Source organism: Mesoplodon bidens, assembly GCF_964165515.1.
Source record: "Mesoplodon bidens genome assembly, chromosome: 1".
Classification (NCBI taxonomy): Eukaryota; Metazoa; Chordata; class Mammalia; order Artiodactyla; family Ziphiidae; genus Mesoplodon; species Mesoplodon bidens.
In genome coordinates this window covers 225,827,413-225,847,263 of record NC_138176.1, presented here as the reverse complement: position 1 = coordinate 225,847,263, position 19,851 = coordinate 225,827,413, and the positions used below count along the sequence as shown (strand labels likewise).

Here is a 19,851-nt window from a genome sequence, read left to right as displayed (position 1 = left end):
TCATTTTGGATGATCTATCCAGTGGTGAAAGTGGGGTGTTAAAGTCCGTTACTATTCTGTTAGTGTTGATTTCCGCTTTTATGGCTGTTAGCATTTGTCTTATGTATTGGGGTGCTCTTATGTTGGGTGCATAAATATTTACAAGTGTTATATATTTTTCTTGCATTGATCCCTTGATTATTATGTAGTGTCCTTCTCTGTACATTCTAACAGTCTTTATTTAAACATCTATTTTGCCTGATATGAGAATTGCTACTCCAGCTTTCTTTTGATTTCCATTTGCATGGAATATCTTTTTCCATCCCCTGACTTTCAGTCTGTATGGGTCCGTAGGTCTGAAGTGCATCTGTTGTAGACAGCATGTATATGGGTCTTGTTTTTGTATCTATTCAGCCAGTCTGTGTCTTTTGGTTGGAGCATTTAATTCATTTGCATTTAAGGTAATTATTGATATGTATGTTCCTATTACTATTTTCTTAATTGTTTTGGGTTTGTTATTGTAGGTCTTTTCCTCCTCTTGTTTTCCTCCCTAGAGGAGTTCCTTTAGCATTTGTTGTAAAGCTGGTTTGGTGGTGCTAAATTCTCTTAGCTCTTGCTTGTTTGTAAAGGTTTTAATTTCTCCATCAAATCTGAATGAGATCCTTGCTAGGTAGAGTAATTTTGGTTGTAGGTTTTTCCCGTTCATCACGTTAAATGTGTCCTGCCACACCCTTCTGGCTTGTAGAGTTTCTGCTGAGAAATCAAATGGTAACCTTATGGGGATTCCCTTGTATGTTACTTGCTGCTTTCCTTTGCTGCTTTTAATATTTGTTCTTTGTATTTAATTTTTGATAGTTTGATTAATAGGTGTATTGGCAGGCTTCCCTGGTGGCGCGGTGGTTGAGGGTCTGCCTGCCGATGCAGGGGACAAGGGTTTGTGCCCCGGTCCGGGAGGATCCCACATGCCATGGAGTGGCTGGGCCTGTGAGCCACGGCCGCTGAGCTTGTGCGTCCGGAGCCTGTGCTCCGCAGCGGGAGAGGCCACAACAGTGAGAGGCCCGCGTACCGCAAAAAAAAATAAATAAAACAAAAAAGCCATGAAAAAAGAAAAAAAAATAGGTGTATTGGCGTGTTTTTCCTTGGATTAATCCTGTATGGGACTCTCTGTACTTCCTGGACTTGATTGACTATTTCCTTTCCCATATCAGGGAAGTTTTTAACTATAATCTCTTCAAATGTTTTCTCAGTACCGTTCTTTTCTCTTCTTCTTCTGGGACCACTGTAATTCGACTTTTGGTGCATTCAGTGTTGTCCCAGAGGTCTCTGAAACTGTCCTCAATTCTTTTCATTATTTTTTCTTTATTCTGATGTGTGGTAGTTATTTCCACCATTTTATCTTCCAGGTCACTTATCCGTTCTTTTGCCTCAATTATTCTGCTATTGATTCCTGCTGTAGAATTTTTAATTTCATTTATTACGTTGTTCTTCACTGTTTGTTTGCTCTTTAGTTCTTGTAGCTACTTTTTAAACATTTCTTGTATTTTCTCCATTGTATTTCCAAGATTTTCCATCATCTTTACTATCATTACTCTGAATTCTTTTCAGGTAGACTGCCTATTTTCTCTTCATTTGTTTGGTCTGGTGGGCTTTTACTTTGCTCCTTCATCTGCTGTGTATTCCTCTGTCTTCTGTTTTGCTTAACTTACTGTGTTTGGGGTCTCCTTTTTGCAGGCTGCATGTTCTTAGTTCCCGTTGTTTTTGGTGTCTGCTGCCAGTGGGTAAGGTTGGTTCAGTGGGTTGTGTAGGGTTCCTGGTGGAGGGGACTGGTGCCTGTGTTTTGGTGGATGAAGCTGGATATTGTCCTTCTGGTGGGCAGAACTGTGTCCAGTGGTGTGTTTTGGGGTGTCTGTGACCTTATTATGATTTTAGGAAGCCTCTCTGCTAATGGTTGTGGTTGTGTTCCTGTCTTGCTAGTTGTTTGGCTTGGGGTGTCCAGCCTTGTAGTTTGCTGGTCTCTGAGTGGAGCTGGGTCTTCGTGTTGAGATGGAGATCTCTGCAAGAGCTTTTGCTATTTGATATTACATGTAGCTGGGAGGTCTCTGGTGGTCCAATGTCCTGAACTCGGCCCTCCCACCTCAGAGGCTTGGGCCTGACACCCAGGCAGAGCACCAAGACCCTGTCAGCCTCACAGTTCAGAAGAAAAGGGTAGAAAAAGAAAGAAAGAAAGAATAAAGAAGTAAATAAATCAACAAATTAAATAAGATTATTAAAATAAAAAATTAAAAAATATTAAAAATAAAAATGTAATAAAAAAAGAAAGACGAGAGCAACCAAAGCAATAAACAAATCCACCAATGATAACACGTGCCAAAAACTATACTAAGAAAAAAAAACCCAACAAAACAAACAAAGAAAAAATGGAGAGACAGAACCCTAGGACAAATGGTAAAAGGAAAGCTCTACAGACAAAATTAGACAAAGAAGCATACGCACACACACTCACAAAAAGAAAAAAAGGAAAAAAATATATATATTAAAGAAAGGAAGAGAGCAACCAAATCAATAAACGAATCTACCAATGATAATAAGCTCTAAATACTAAACTTAGATAAACATAAAACCAGAAATAAATTAGATGCAGAAAGCAAACCTCAAATCTACAGTTGCTTCCAAAGTCCACCGCCTCAATTTTGGGATGATTCGTTGTCTATTCAGGTTTTCCACAGATGCAGGGTACATCAAGTTGATTGCGGAGCTTTAATACGCTGCTTCTGAGGCTGCTGGGAGAGATTTCCCTTTCTCTTCTTTGTTCGCACAGCTCCCGGGGCTCAGCTTTGGATTCGGCCCCGCCTCTGCGTGTAGGTCGCCGGAGGACGTCTGTTCTTCTCTCAGACAGGACGGGGTTAAAGGAGCCGCTGATTCGGGGGCTTTGGCTCCCTCAGGCCGCGGGGGAGGGAGGGGCACGGAGGCGGGGCGAGCGTGCGTCGGCGGAGGCCGGCGTGACGTTGCGCCAGCACGAGGCGCGCCCGTGCGTTCTCCCGGGGATGTTGTCTGTGGAGCCCGGGACCGTGGCAGTGGCGGGCAGCACAGGCTCCCGGGAGGGGAGGTGTGGAGAGTGACCTGCGCTCGCACACAGGCTTCTTGGTGGCGGCAGCAGCAGCCCCAGCGTCCCACGCCCGTCTCTGGGGTCCGCGCTTTCAGCCGCGCCTCGCGCCCGTCTCTGGAGCTCCTTTAAGCAGCGCTCTGAATCCCCTCTCCTCACGCACCAGGAAACAAAGAGGGAAGAAAAAGTCTCTTGCCTCTTCGGCAGCTCCAGACTTTTCCCCGGACTCCCTCCCGGCCAGCCGTGGCGCACTAACTCCCTTCAGGCTGTGTTCACACCGCCAGCGCTCTGACTGAAGCCCGAGCCTCAGCTCCCAGCCCCGCCCGCCCCGGCGGGTGAGGAGACAAGCCTCTCGGGCTGGTGAGTGGCGGTCGGCACCGATCCTCTGTGCGGGAATCTCTCTGCTTTGCCCTCCGTACCCCTGTGGCTGCGGTCTCCTCCGCGGCTCCGAAGCTTTCCCCTTCCGCCACCCGCAGTCTCCGCCCGCGAAGGGGCTCCTAGTGTGTGGAAACCGTTTCTCCTTCACGGCTCCCTCCCACTGGTGCAGGTCCCGGCCCTATCCTTTTGTCTCTGTTTATTCTGTTTTCTTTTGCCCTACCCAGGTACGTGGGGAGTTTCTTTCTTTTTTTTTTTTTTCGGTACACGGGCCTCTCACTGTTGTGGCCTCTCCCGTTGCGGAGCACAGGCTCCGGACGCGCAGGCTCAGCGGCCATGGCTCACGGGCCCAGCCGCTCCGCGGCATGTGGGATCTTCCCGGACCGGGGCACGAACCCGTGTCCCATTCATCGGCAGGCCGACTCTCAACCACTGTGCCACCAGGGAAGCCCCGTGGGGAGTTTCTTGCCTTTTGGGAGGTCTGAGGTCTTCTGTCAGCGTTCAGTAGGTGTTCTGTAGGGGTGGTTGCACGTGTAGATGTATTTTGGATGTATTTGTGGGGAGGAAGGTGACCTCCACGTCTTACTCCTCTGCCATCTTGAAGGTCTCTGAAGTTTGTTTTACTTTTAAGCTTTGTTAATTGGTCCCAGAACAGCCTTTACTCTGAATAAGTTTTTCAAAATAGAAGTTTTCTTGAGATATAATTCACATATCTTACCTTTTACCCATTTATTATGTATAATTCAGTGATTTTTATTGTATCACAAAGTTGTGCAAACATTACCACTCTGTAATGTTAAAGTATGTTCATCCCCAAAAGAAATACTATACTTATGAGCAGTCCCTCCTGATTTTTCCTGCTTCCTAGTATTCTAATCTAATTCTATTTGTATAGGTTTGTCTCTTCCGGGCAATTCATGTAAAGGAAAGTATGCAGTATGAGATCTTTTGTGCTTGACGGTTTTTCAGTTAGCATAGTGTTTTCAGGGTCCACCCATGTTGTAGCACGCATTAATACTTTATTCCTTTTTATTACCAAATAATATTCTGTGGGTATATCACATTTTATCTATTCATCAGTTGATAGTCATTGGGCTGTTTCCACCTTTTGGCTGTTATGCACAATGCTGCTGTGAACCCTTCTGTACAAGGTTTTATGTGCACACATGTTTTTATTTCTCTTGGGTATGTACCTAGAGTGGAATCGCTGGTAATATGGTAACTCTACATTTAACTTTTTAAGAAATTTCTAGATTGCTTTTCAAAGTGGCCACATCATTTTACATTACCGCAGCTGTTTATGAGGATTTTGATGTCTTCGTATTCTCTTGAACACCTGTTATTATCTGACTTTTTGATTATAGCCATTTTAGTGGGTGTGAAATGATATCTCATTGTGGTTTGGTTTTGATTTGCATTTCCCTCATGACTAATGATGTTGAATGTGTTTTTGTGTGCTTATGATAAGGCTATTTATATGTCTTTTTTTGCGAACTGTTTATTCAGATCCTTTGCCTGTTTAAAAACTGAGCTCCCTTTTTATTTGCTAAATTTTAAGAGGCTTTCAAAAAAAAAACTTAATTGTGGTAACATACACATAAAACTTACCACTTTAGCTATTTTTAAGTGTACAGTGCAGTAGTGTTAAGTATTTTTACATTGTGCAACCTAGCTGTAGAACTCTCTTCATTCTGCAAAACTGAAACTCTATAGTTATTGAAGAACAACTCTCCACTCCTCCTCTCCTCAGCCTCAGTTTTAAGAGTTTTAAAAATATATTCTAGAAACAAATCCATTATCAGGTATATGATTTGCAAATATTTTCTCCCATTCTGTGGCTTGTCTTCCCACTTGCCTGATGTTTTCCTTTGAAACACACATTTCAGTTTGATGAAGTCCAATTTGTCTATATTTTTTCTTATTATTTGTGCTTTGGTGTCATATCTGAAAAATTATTTCCTAATTCAAGTTCATGAAGATGTACTCCTGTGTTTTCTTATAAAAGTTTTATACTTTTAGCTCTTACATTTAAGTGTTTGATTCATTTTGAGTTAATTTTTGTATTTGGTGCAACTTTATTCCTTTGCATTTGGATTTTTAGTTGTCTCAGCATCATTTGCCAAAAAGAATATTCTCTCCTTATTGTATTTCTTGACAGCTTCACCAAAAATCAGTTGATCATAAATGTAAGTATTTGTGGACTCTCGATTTTGTTTCATTGAACTATATGTCTGTTCTTAGGCTAGTAGCACAGTCTTGAATACTGTGGTTTTGTAATGCATTTTTTGAATTAGGAAGTATGAATTCTCCAACTTTGTTCTTGTTCAGGATTGTTTTGGCTGTTGTTGGTATCTTACATTTCTGTATGAATTTAAGATACACTTGTTAATTTTTACAAAAAAAAGTAGCTAGGATTTTGATAGATATTGCCTTAAATCTATAGATCAATTTAGAAAGATTTGTCATCTTATGAGTATTAAATCTTCCAGTCATGAATTTGGAATATTATTCCATTTATTTAGGTCTTCTTCAATTTCTTTTTGTAGTTTTCAGTGAACAAGTCTTGCATGTATTTTGTTAAATTCATTCCTAAATATTTTCTTCTTTTATGTGCAATATCAAATGGAATTGTTTCTTAATTTCATTTTTGGGTTATTTGTTGCTTAGGTATGGTAACGAAATTGATTTTTATATATTTATCTTCTACAGTACATCCTTGCTGTTCTAGTTTATTAGCTCTGATAGTTTGTTTTTTTCCGTGTGGATTTCTTGGCATTTTCTATATTTAAGATTCTATATATAAGATGATGTATTTGTAAACTGCCCTCATTTTAGTTCTTTCTGGACACTTTTTATTTCTTTTCCTTGCTTAGCGGCCTTGGCTAGAACCTCTAGTACAGCATCTTGAGGACATTATGGTATGTGAGATAAACCTGCCACAGAAGGACAAATACTACATGATTCCAATTATATGAGATAAAAGCAAAGTCATAGAAACAAAGAGTAGAATGGTGGTTGCCATGGGCTGGGGGAAGGGAAAAAAGGAATTAGTAGTCAATGGTACTAAATTTTTAGTTATGCAATATGAATAAGTTCTGGATGTCTGCTGCACAACATTGTGTTTATAGATAATAATACCTTATTATCTGTTAATAATTATCTTATCTGTTAATAATTATCTGTTAATATCAGTTAATATCCATTAATAAGGTAGATCTCCTGTTAAGTGTTCTTACCACAATAAAATAAAAAAAAAGTGGTGAAAGCAGACATCTTGTCTTTTTCCTGACCTTAGGGGAGAAAGCATTCAGTCTTTTACCATCAGCCTATGACATTAGCTATCAATTTTGTGTAGATGATCTGTTTATTGAAGGGAGTTTACTTTTTATTCCTAGCTTGTTGAGTGTTTTATCATGAAGAGTTGTTGGATTTTGTCAAATGCTCCTTGTGCTTCTACTGAGATGATCATGTGATTTTTGTCCTTTATTTTTATTAATGTAGTATATTACATTGATTATTCAAATTTAAACCAACCTTGCATGTCTGGGATAATCCCAGTTGGTTATAGTTTATTTTCTCATTCATTTAAAAGACAAAAGGAAGAAAATTTTCTGAATCTTTGTTAATATGTGCACAATATAAAAAATATAATTAAAAAATAAATATATTTATTTATTTTTGGCTGCATTGGGTCTTTGTTGCTGCTTGCGGGCTTTCTCTAGTTGTGGCGAGCAGGGACTACTCTTCATTGCTGTGCATGGGCTTCTCATTGTGGTGGCTTCTCTTGTAGTGGAGCACGGGCTCTAGGCACACGGGCTTCAGTAGTTGTGGCTCCGGGCTCTAGAGCACAGGCTCAGTAGTTGTGGTGCATGGGCTTAGTTGCTCTGCTGCATGTGGGATCTCCCTGGACCAGGGATTGAACCCGTGTTCCCTGCATTGGCAGGCAGATTCTTAACCACTGTGCCACCAGGGAGGTCCCAAAAAGATGTAATTTTTAACATCAATAATATAAAGTTGGGGGGAGTGGAGATATATATGAGTAGTTTCTGTTTGTGATTGAAGTTGTTATCAGTTTAGAGTGTTTTAACTTTAAGTTATTTTACATAATTTCCATGGTAACCACAAATAAAATACCCATAGAAGTTACACAGAATAAAAGGAGGAAGGGATCAAAGCATATAAATATGAAAAAAGTCAATGAAATACAAAGGAAAACAATTAACAAATTACAATGAAGAAAATGGCAATACTAAGTCTTTCCCATTCAGTAATTACATTACATGTGACCAGATTAAACCTCCAACTGGAAAGAAGTAAATTGGCTGAATGGATTCAAGAAACAAGGTGCAACTGTGTTTTGTCTAGGAGAGACACACTAATGACATACATAGGCTGAATGTGAAAGGATGGATAAAGATAGTACATGCAAATGATAACCAAAAGAGAGCAGAGGTAGCCATACTTATAATCAGAAAAGATAGACTTTAAGTCAAAAACTGTTACAAGAGACAAAGAAGGAAATTATATAATGATAAAAGTGTCAGTTCACCAGGAAGATATAGCAATTAAAAATATGTACACCTAACATCAGAACTCCCAAATATATGAAGCAGACATTGACAGAACTGAAGGAAGAATGATGCAGAAACACAATAATAGTAGGATACTTCAATATAGTGCTTTCAATAATCGACAGAATAACCAGACTGCAGATCAGTAATGAAACAGAGTTCTTGAACAATATTGATCCATTGCACCGAACATATATAGAACATCCTGCCCAACAGTAGTAGAGTGAGTACACATTCTTCTCAAGCTCATATGGAACATTCTTTAGGATAGACCACGTATTACCACGTATTACCACGTAACAAGTCTTAACAAATTTAATAATATTGAACTCATACCAAGTATCTTTTCTGACCACAGTGGAATGAAATCAATAGTAGAAGGAAACTGGAAAATACACAGATATGTGGAAATTAAGCAACACAGTCTTAAAAAACTAACGGGTCAAAGGAGAAACTACAAGGGTAATTAGAAAATATCTTGATACAAATGAAATCTAAAATGACATTCCAAAACTTATGGGATGCAGAGAAAGCAATATGAAGAGGGAAGTTCATAGTGATAAATGCCTACTTTAAAAAAAAGAATGATTTCAAGTCAATAACCTAATCTGTGCTTCAAGGAACTAGAAAAAGAAGAGCAAACCAAACCCAAAGTTAGCAGAGGAATGGAAGTAGTAAAGATTAGAGCAGAAATAAATGAAATAGAGACTAAAAAAGAAATAGAAAAACTCAAAACTGAGTCAGGTTTTTTTTTTTTTTTTTTAAAGGACAAAAAACTGAGAAATTCTTAGCTAGAATAATTAAGGAAAAAAGAGAGGACTTAAAGTAACTAAAAGCAGAAATGAAAGAGTAGGCATTACAGCTAATGCTATGAATATAAAAAGAATTATGAGACTACTATGAACAATTACATGCCAACAAATTGTATAACCTAGAAGAAATAGATGTTCCTAGAAACATACAACCTATCAAGACTGAAGAAATAAAAATCTGAACAGACTATCGCTAATAAGGAAATTGAATCAATAATCAAAAACCTCTGAATAAGTTAAAGCCCAGGACTAAATGGCTTCACTGGAAAATTCTACCAAACATTAAAGAAGAATTAACACCAATTCTCCTCAACTCTTCAAAAAAACAAAGAGGAGGGAACACTTCCAAACTCATTTTCTGAGTTTAGCATTGCCCTGAAACCACAGCCAGACAAAGACACTACAAGAAAATAAAGCTACAGATTAATATCCCTGATTGATATTAATGCAAAAATCCTAAACAGTATTGTAGGAAACCAAATTCAAGAGCACGTTAGAATGGTCATACCCTATGACCAACTGGGATTTATTCCTGAAATGTAAAGCTGGTTCAACATATGAAAAAAAATCAATGTAATATGCCACATTAAGAGAGTGAAGGACAAAAACTACATGATCATCTCAATAGATGCAGAGAAAGTATTTGACAAAATTCAACACCCTTTAATAATAAAAACACTCAACAAGTTACAGATAAAAGGAAACTCCTTCAAAATAATAAGACCATATATGAAAATCCCACAGCCAACATCATTTGCAACAAAAATCGGTTGTATTTCTACATACTATCAGTGAACAATCCAAAAAGGAAAATAAGACAGTAATCCCATTTATAACAGCATAAAAAGCAATACTTAGGAATAAACTTAACCAAGGGGGCAGAAGACTTGTATAGTGAGTGAAATGTGTAAAACAGCTGAAAGAATTAAAGAAGAGGGCTTCCCTGGTGGAGCAGTGGTTGAGAGTCCACCTGCCGATGCAGGGGACACGGGTTCACGCCCTGGTCCGGGAAGATCCCACATGCCACAGAGCGGCTGGGCCCATGAGCCATGGCCACTGAGCCTGCACGTCCGGAGCCTGTGCTCCGCAACGGGAGAAGCCACAACAGTGAGGGGCCCATGTACCGCAAAAAAAAAAAAAAAAAAAAGGATATCCACATGGAAAAGAATCCATACATTAATCCATACATTAAAATTAATTCAAAATAGATTAAAGACTTAAACATAAGACCTACACATAAGATTTCTGCATGAAAACACATGAAGAGCTTCATGACATTGAGTTTGGCAATGATTTCTTGGATATGACACCAAAACAATAGGAAACCAAGACAGAAATAGACAATGAAATGAGACTTCATCAAGCTTAAAATCTTTTGTGCATTGAAATTTTTGTGTATCAAGAACAGTGTTAAAAGGCAACCCATGAAATGGGAGACAATATTTCCAACCAAATATCTGATAAAGTGTTAATAATATCCAGAGTGTATGTTGAACTCCTACAACTCAACAAGAACAACAAACCCAACTCATTTAAAATGTGGGCAAAGGGGCTTCCCTGGTGGCGCAGTGGTTGAGAGTCCGCCTGCTGATGCAGGGGACACGGGTTCGTGCCCCGGTCTGGGAGGATCCCACATGCCGAGGAGCGGCTGGGCCCGTGAGCCATGGCCGCTGAGCCTGTGTGTCCGGAGTCTGTGCTCGCAATGGGAGAGGACACAATGGTGAGAGGCCCGCGTACCACTCCCCCCCCAAAAAAAAAGAAAAAGTGGGCAAAGGACTTGAATAGAATTTTTTCCCAAGATAATATATAAATGTGTAACAGGCATATGAAAAAATGCTCAAAGTTACTAATCATCAGAGAAATGTAAATCAGAACCACAGTAGATAATCACCTTATACCCATTAGTGTGACCATTGTTAAATAAAAATAAGTATGGTTTAGGGTGTGTGGAGAAATTGGTACCCTTATGCACTGTTGGTGGGAATGTAAAATGGTGCAGCCTCTATGGAAAACAATATGGTGATTCTTCAAGAAATAAAAAATAGAATTACCACATGATTGAGCAGTCTTCTATGTATATATCCAAAAGAACTGAAAGCAGGATATGAAAGAGCTATTTGTACACCCATGTTCACTGCAGCATTATTCACAATAGATAAGAGGTTGAAGCAACCTAATTGTCTATGGATGGATGGATAAAGAAAATGTGATATGTATTTACAATGGAATATTATTCAGCTTTAAAAAAGAAAAAAAACCCCTGACACATCCTACATACAGCATGGGTGAATCTTAAGGATGTTATACCAGTCACAAAATGACAAATACTTTGTGACTCCCCTCGTTTGAGTTATATAAAGTAGTCAAACTCATGGAATCATAAAGTAGAATGACGTTTGCCAGGGTATGGGGGGAAGTGGAAATGAGTGGTTATTCAACGGGAATTTCAATTTCACAAGACATAAAAGTTCTAGAGATTTGTTGTACAGTAGTGTGCTGTAATTAACAACACTGCACTGTACACTTAAAAATGTTTAAGATGGTAAATTTTATGTTCTTTTTACCAAAATTTAAAAAAAGACAGTACAATAAAAAAAACAAAACATGCTGTGTAGGATATTAATTTTACATTCTTTTAAATGTAAGGTTTTAATGTCAAGTTGGCTTGATTTCCATTATATCTTTAAAATGAATTCAGTCTACTTCAGAGGTAACTAAGCATGCAAGACTTCTCTTAATTGACATTGTTCTACTTAACTTTTTATATTTCCGGTGATTTGTAGTTAATTTTTCTTTTTGTGGCCTATCTTAACTGTTCTACTTTTTATTAATTCTTAGGGTACATTTAAATTTAAAGCAGAAAGTGACCTGTTCCTTGCTGAGCATCACAAACTTTTATTGTATGATGGCAAACTCTCTAGTGCCATTGCATTCACATACAATCCACGCGCCACAGATGCCCAGCTCTGCCTTGAATCATCCCCTAAGGACAACCCTTCAATTTTTGTTCATTCACCGCATGCACTCATGCTCCAGGTACTAGTGGTAATCTTTTAAGAATATTTTTAATGGTAAATTTTGATGTATTATTGAGGTGTATTTGGTAGCTTTTTACATGTAACGTAACATTTTTTTGTTCTTGTTATGTTTCATTTTGAATTGTTTTGGAAAAGAATCATTAGAATCTTTACTGTGTTTTCTGTTTTACAAGGATGTGAAGGCGGTTTTAACACATTCCATTCAAAGTGCCATGCATTCAATTGGAGGAGTACAAGTGCTGTTTCCACTTTTTGCACAGTTGGATTATAGGCAATATTTATCTGATGAAGTTGACTTGACTATATGGTGAGTGCTTTTGTTTTTTCTTTCATTTGATATGAGAGTTATTTTCATCACTGTTGAGCTGCATAAAATTTTTTCTAACTTTAAAATTTGTTGTAGGGTTAAAAGAATATAAAGAAATTTTTGAACTGTAATTATTATAAATTCAATTCAATAATAATAATATTAATTTAAGTTTTTTATCGGTAGGAAGTATGGAAGCTCTAAAAAAACAATAATGTTTTTTAGAATAATAATTAATTTATGGCTGCATTGGGTCTTCATTTCTGGGCGCGGGCTTTCTCTAGTTGCGACAAGCGGAGGCTACTCTTCATTGCAGTGCGCGGGCTTCTAATTGTGGTGGCTTCTCTTTGTTATGGATCATGGGCTCTGGATGCATTGGCTTTAGTAGTTGTGGCATGTGGGCTTAGTTGCTCCACAGCATACAGGATCTCCCCAGACCAGGGCTCGAACCCGTGTCCCCTGCATTGAGAGGCGGATTCTTAACCACTGCGCCACCAGGGAAGGCCCAATAATGTTATTTTCTTTTCTTTTTTTTATTCTTGCAATTTTTAAATTAGTTTCTGCTTTATAACAAAGTGAATCTGTCATACATATACATCTGTTCCCATATCCCTTCCCTCTTGCGTCTCCCTCCCACCCACCCTCCCTATCCCACCCCTCCAGGCGGTCACAAAGCACCGAGCTGATCTCCCTGTGCTATGCGGCTGCTTCCCACTATCTATCTACCTTACGTTTGGTAGTGTATATATGTCCATGCCTCTCTCTTGCTTTGTCACAGATTACCCTTCCTCCTCCCCATATCCTCAAGTCCATTCTCTAGTAGGTCTGTGTCTTTATTCCTGTTTTACCCCTACGTTCTTCATGACATTTTTTTTTTAATTCCATATATATGTGTTAGCATAAGGTATTTGTCTTTCTCTTTCTGACTTACTTCACTCTGTATGACAGACTCTAGGTCTATCCACCTCATTACAAATAGCTCATTTCGTTTCTTTTTATGGCTGAGTAATATTCCATTGCATATATGTGCCACATCTTCTTTATCCATTCATCCAATGATGGACACTTAGGTTGTTTCCATCTCCTGGCTATTGTAAATAGAGCTGCAATGAACATTTTGGTATGTGACTCTTTTTGAATTATGGTTTTCTCAGAGTATATGCCCAGTAGTGCGATTGCTGGGTCATATGGTAGTTCTATGTGTAGTTTTTTTTTTTTTTTTTTTTTTTGCGGTATGGGGGCCTCTCACTGTTGTGCCCTCTCCCGTTGCGGAGCACAGGCTCCGGATGCGAAGCCTCAGCGGCCATGGCTCACGGGCCCAGCCGCTCCTCGGCATGTGGGATCTTCCTGGACTGGGGCACGAACCCGTGTCCCTTGCATTGGCAGGCGGACTCTCAACCACTGCGCCACCAGGGAAGCCCCTATTTGTAGTTTTTTAAGGAACCTCCATACTGTTCTCCATAGAGGCTGTACCAATTCACATTCCCACCAGCAGTGCAAGAGTTTCCCTTTTCTCCACACCCGCTCCAGCATTTATTGTTTCTAGATTTTTTGATGATGGCCATTCTGACTGGTGTGAGATGTTATCTCATTGTAGTTTTGATTTGCATTTCTCTAATGATTAATGATGTTGAGCATTCATGTGTTTGTTGGCAGTCTGTATATATCTTCTTTGGAGAAATGTCTATTTAGGTCTTCTGCCCATTTTTGGTTTGGGTTGTTTGTTTTTTTGTTATTGAGCTGCATGAGCTGCTTTTAAATTTTGGAGATTAATCCTTTGTCAGTTGCTTCATTTGCAAATACTTTCTACCATTCTGAGAGTTGTCTTTTGGTCTTGTTTATGGTTTCCTTTGCTGTGCAAAAGCTTTGAAGTTTCATTAGGTCCCATTTGTTTATTTTTGTTTTTATTTCCATTTCTCTAGGAGGTGAGTCCAAAAGGATCTTGCTGTGATTTATGTCATAGAGTGTTCTGCCTATGTTTTCCTCTAAGAGTTTGATAGTGTCTGGCCTTACATTTAGGTCTTTAATCCATTTTGAGCTTACTTTTTTTTTTTTTTTTTTTTTTTTTTTGCGGTATGCGGGCCTCTCACTGTTGTGGCCTCTCCCGTTGCGGAGCACAGGCTCCGGATGCGCAGGCTCAGTGGCCATGGCTCACGGGCCCAGCCGCTCCGTGGCATATGGGATCCTCCCGGACCGGGGCACGAACCCGTATCCCCTGCATCGGCAGGCGGACTCTCAACCACTGCGCCACCAGGGAGGCCCAAGCTTACTTTTGTGTATGGTGTTAGGGAGTGATCTAATCTCATACTTTTACATGTCCCTGTCCAGTTTTCCCAGCACCACTTATTGAAGAGGCTGTCCTTTCTCCACTGTACATTCCTGCCTCCTTTATCAAAGATAAGTTGACCATATGTGCGTGGGTTTATCTCTGGGCTTTCTATCCTGTTCCATTGATCTATATTTCTGTTTTTGTGCCAGTACCACACTGTGTTGATTACTGTAGCTTTGTAATATAGTCTGAAGTCAGGGAGCCTGATTCCTCCAGCTCCGTTTTTTGTTCTCAAGATTGATTTGGCTATTCGGGGTCTTTTGTTTTTCCATACAATTTTTGAAATTTTTTGTTCTAGTTCTGTGAAAAATGCCAGTGGTAGTTTGATAGGGATTGCATGCATTGAATCTGTAGATTGCTTTGGGTAGTAGAGTCATTTTCACAATATTGATTCTTCCAATCCAGGAACATGGTATATCTCTCCATCTATTTGTATCATCTATAATTTCTTTCATCAGTGTCTTATAATTTTCTGCATACAGGTCTTTTGTCTCCTTAGGTAGGTTTATTCCTAGCTATTTTATTCTTTTTGTTGCATTGGTAAATGGGAGTGTTTTCTTGATTTCACTTTCAGATTTTTCATCATTAGTGTACAGGAATGCCAGAGATTTCTGTGCATTAATTTTGTATCCTGGTACTTTACCAAATTCATTGATTAGCTGTAGTAGTTTTCTGGTAGCATCTTTAGGATTCTCTATGTATAGTATCATGTCATCTGCAAACAGTGACAGATTTACTGCTTCTTTTCCAATTTGGATTCCTTTTATTTCCTTTTCTTCTCTGATTGCTGTGGCTAAAACTTCCAAAACTATGGTGAATAAGAGTGGTGAGAGTGGGCAGCCTTGTCTTGTTCCTGATGTTAGAGGAAATGGTTTCAGTTTTTCACCATTGAGGATGATGTTGGCTGTGGGTTTGTCATATATGGCCTTTATTATGTTGAGGAAAGTTCCCTCTATGCCTTCTTTCTGCACGGTTTTTATCATAAATGGGTGTTGAATTTTGGCAAAAGCTTTCTCTGCATCTATTGAGATGATCATATGGTTTTTCTCCTTCGATTTGTTAATATGGTGTATCACGTTGATTGATTTGCATATACTGAAGAATCCTTGCATTCCTGGAATAAACCCCACTTGATCATGGAGTATGATCCTTTTAATGTGCTGTTGGATTCTGTTTGCTAGTATTTTGTTGAGGATTTTTGCATCTATGTTCATCAGTGATATTGGCCTGTAGTTTTCTTTCTTTGTGACATCCTTGCCTGGTTTTGGTATCAAGGTGATGTTGGCCTCGTAGAATGAGTTTGGGAGTGTTCCTCCCTCTGCTATATTTTGGAAGAGTTTGAGAAGGATAGGCGTTAGCTCTTCTCTAAATGTTTGATAGAATTCACCTGTGAAGCCATCTGGTCCTGGGCTTTTGTTTGTTGGAAGATTTTTAATCACAGTTTCAATTTCAGTGCTTGTGATTGGTCTATTCATATTTTCTGTTTCTTCCTGATTCAGTTTTGGCAGGTTGTGCATTTCTAAGAATTTGTCCATTTCTTCTGGGTTGTCCATTTTATTGGCATAGAGTTGCTTGTAGTAATCTCTCATGATCTTTTGTATTTCTGCAGTGTCGTTACTTCTCCTTTTTCATTTCTAATTCTACTGATTTGAGTCTTCTCCCCTTTTTTCTTGATGAGTCCGGCTAATGGTTTATCAATTTTGTTTATCTTCTCAAAGAACCAGCTTTTAGTTTTATTGATCTTTGCTATTGTTTCCTTCACTTCTTTTTCATTTATTTCTGATCTGATCTTTATGATTTCTTTCCTTCTAACTTTGGGGGATTTTTGTTCTTCTTTCTCTAATTGCTTTAGGTGCACGGTTAGGTTGTTTACTCAAGATGTTTCCTTTTTTTTTTTTTTTTTTGCGGTATGTGGGCCTCTCACTGTTGTGCCCTCTCCCGCCGCGGAGCACAGGCTCCGGACGCACAGGCCCAGCGGCCATGGCTCACGGGCCCAGCTGCTCCGCGGCACATGGGATCCTCCCAGACCAGGGCACGAACCCGTTTCCCCCGCATCGGCAGGCGGACTCTCAACCACTGCGCCACCAGGGAAGCCCTCCTTTTTTTAAGGTGGGATTGTATTGCTATAAACTTCCCCCTTAGAACTGCTTTTGCTGCGTCCCATAGGTTTTGGGTCGTCGTGTCTCCATTATCATTTGTTTCTAGGTATTTTTTTATTTCCTCTTTGATTTCTTCAGTGATCACTTCATTATTAAGTAGTGTATTGTTTAGCCTCCATGTGTTTGTATTTTTTACAGATTTTTTCCTGTAATTGATGTCTAGTCTCATAGCATTGTGGTCAGAAAAGATACTTGATACCATTTCAATTTTCTTAAATTTACCAAGGCTTGATTTGTGACCCCGGATATGATCTATCCTGGAGACTGTTCCATGAGCACTTGAGAAAAATGTGTATTCTGTTGTTTTTGGATGGAATGTCCTATAAATATCAATTAAGTCCATCTTGTTTAATGTATCATTTAAAGCTTGTGTTTCCTTATTTATTTTCATTTTGGATGATCTGTCCATTGGTGAAAGTGGGGTGTTGAATTCCCCTACTATGACTGTGTTACTGTCGATTTCCCCTTTTATGGCTGTTAGTATTTGCCTTATGTATTGAGGTGCTCCTATGTTGGGTGCATAAATATTTACAATTGTTATATCTTCTTCTTGGATTAATCCCTTGATCATTATGTAGTGTCCTTCTTTGTCTCTTCTAATAGCCTTTATTTTAAAGTCTATTTTGTGTGATATAAGAATTGTTACTCCAGCTTTCTTTTGATTTCCATTTGCATGGAATATCTTTTTCCATCCCCTTACTTTCAGTCTGTATGTGTCTCTAGGTCTGAAGTGGGTCTCTTGTAGACAGCATATTTATGGGTCTTGTTTTTGTATCCATTCAGCCAGTATGTGTCTTTTGGTGGGAGCATTTTGTCCATTTACATTTAAGGTAATTATCTATATGTATGTTCCTATTCCCATTTCTTTAATTGTTTTGGGTTCGTTATTGTAGGTCTTTTCCTTCTGTTGTGTTTCTTGCCTAGAGAAGTTCCTTTAGCATTTGTTGTAAAGCTGGTTTGGTGGTGCTGAACTCTCTCAGCTTTTGCTTGTCTGTAAAGGTTTTAATTTCTCCATCAAATCTGAATGAGATCCTTGCTGGGTAGAGTAATCTTGGTTGCAGGTTTTTCTCCTTCATCACTTTAAATATGTCCTGCCACTCCCTTCTGGCTTGTAGAGTTTCTGCTGAGAGATCAGCTGTTAACCTGATGGGGATTCCCTTGCGTGTTATTTGTTGTTTTTCCCTTGCTGCTTTTAATATGTTTTCTTTGTGTTTAATTTTTGACAGTTTGATTAATATGTGTCTTGGCGTATTTCTCCTTGGATTTATTCTGTATGGGACTCTCTGTGCCTCTTGGACTTGATTAACTATTTCCTTTCCCATATTAGGGAAGTTTTCAACCATAATGTCTTCAAATATTTTCTCAGTCCCTTTCTTTTTCTCTTCTTCTTCTGGAACCCCTATAATTCGAAGGTTGGTGCGTTTAATATTGTCCCAGAGGTCTCTGAGACTGTCCTCAATTCTTTTCATTCTTTTTTCTTTATTCTGCTATGTAGCAGTTATTTCCACTATTTTATCTTCCACATCACTTATCTGTTCTTCTGCCTCAGTATTCTGCTATTGATCCCATCTAGAGTATTTTTCATTTCATTTATTGTGTTTTTAATCGATGCTTGATTCATCTTTAGTTCCTCTAGGTCCTTGTTAACTGTTTCTTGCATTTTGTCTATTCTATTTCCAAGATTTTGGATCATCTTTACTATCATTATTCTGAATTCTTTTTCAGGTAGACTGCCTATTTCCTGTTCATTTGTTAGGTCTGGTGGGTTTTTATCTTGCTCCTTCACATGCTGTGTGTTTTCTGTCTTCTCATTTTGCTTATCTTACTGTGTTTGGGGTTTCCTTTTTGCAGGCTGCAGGTTCATAGTTCCCGTTGTTTTTGGTGTCTGTCCCCAGTGGCTAAGGTTGTTACAGTGGGTTGTGTAGGCTTCCTGGTGGAATGGACTAGTGCTTGTGTTCTGGTGGATGAGACTCCATCTTGTCTTTCTGGTGGACAGGTCCATGTCTGGTGGTGTGTTTTGGGGTGTCTGTGGCCTTATTATGTTTTTCGGCAGCCTCTCTGCTAATGGGTGGGGTTGTGTTCCTGTCTTGCTAGTTGCTTGGCATAGGGTGGCCAGCACTGTAGTTTGCTGGTCGTTGAGTGAAGCTGGGTGCTGGTGTTGAGATGGAGATCTCTGGGAGATTTTCGCTGCTTGATATTATGTGGAGCTGGGAGGTCTCTTGTGGACCCGTGTCCTGAAGTTGGCTCTCCCACTTCAGAGGCACAGCACTGACTCCTGGCTGCAGCACCAAGAGCCTTTCATCTACCCGGCTCAGAATATAAGGGAGAAAAAGTAGAAAGAAAGAATTAGTAGAATAAAGAAAGAAAGAGAGAAAGGAGGGAGGGAGGAAGGAAAGAAAGAAAGAAAGAAGGGAGGGAGGGGGAGGGAGGGAGTGAGGAAAGAAAGAAAGAAAGAAAGGAGGGAGGGTGTCTCACACAGACGCATACACATACACTTTCACAAAAAGAGAACAAGGGGAAAAAATCGTAAATCTTGCTCTCAAAGTCCACCTCCTCAATTTGGGATAATTCGTTGTAAAAAGAGGAAAAGGGGAAAAAATCATAGATCTTGTTCTCAAAGTCCACCTCCTCAATTTGGGATGATTCGTTTTCTATTCATGTATTCCACAGATGCAGGGTACAAGTTGATTGTGGAGCTTTAATCCGCTGCTTCTGAGGCTGCTGGGAGAGGTTTCTCTTTCTCTTCTTTATTCTCACAGCTCCCGGGTCTCAGCTTTGGATTCGGCCCCGCCTCTGCGTGTAGGTCGCCGGAAGGTGTCTGTTCTTCGCTCAGACAGGACGGGGTTAAAGGAGCCGCTGATTCGGGGGCTCTGGCTCACTTAGGCCGGGGTTGGGGGAGGGGCACGGAGGCGGGGCGAGCGTGCGGCGTCAGAGGCCGGCGTGACGTTGCACCAGCCCGAGGCGTGCTGTGCGCTCTCCCGGGGAAGCCGTTCCTGGATTCTGGGACTCCGGCAGTGGTGGGCTGCACAGGCTCTCTGGAAATGGGGCATGGACAGTGACCTGCGCTCGCACACAGGCCTCTTGGCGGCGGCGGCGGCGGCGGCAGCAGCAGCAGCAGCAGCCCCAGCGTCCCACGCCCGTCTCTGGGGTCTGCGCTTTTAGCCGAGGCTCGCGTCCG

The 19,851-nt window shown here is 39.9% G+C and overlaps 1 protein-coding gene across 3 annotated transcripts in view; it reads left to right on the top strand.

Moving 5' to 3' along the window:
• LRBA (LPS responsive beige-like anchor protein) overlaps positions 1-19,851 on the top strand; it is an 808,478-nt gene that overhangs the window by 163,792 nt on the left and 624,835 nt on the right. For all 3 annotated transcript variants that reach the window (XM_081242275.1, XM_081242274.1, XM_081242273.1), the window contains exons 10-11: positions 11,679-11,876; positions 12,052-12,185. In XM_081242275.1, coding sequence (XP_081098401.1) covers positions 11,679-11,876; positions 12,052-12,185 — 332 coding nt within the window. The remainder of the gene's footprint in view (positions 1-11,678; positions 11,877-12,051; positions 12,186-19,851) is intronic.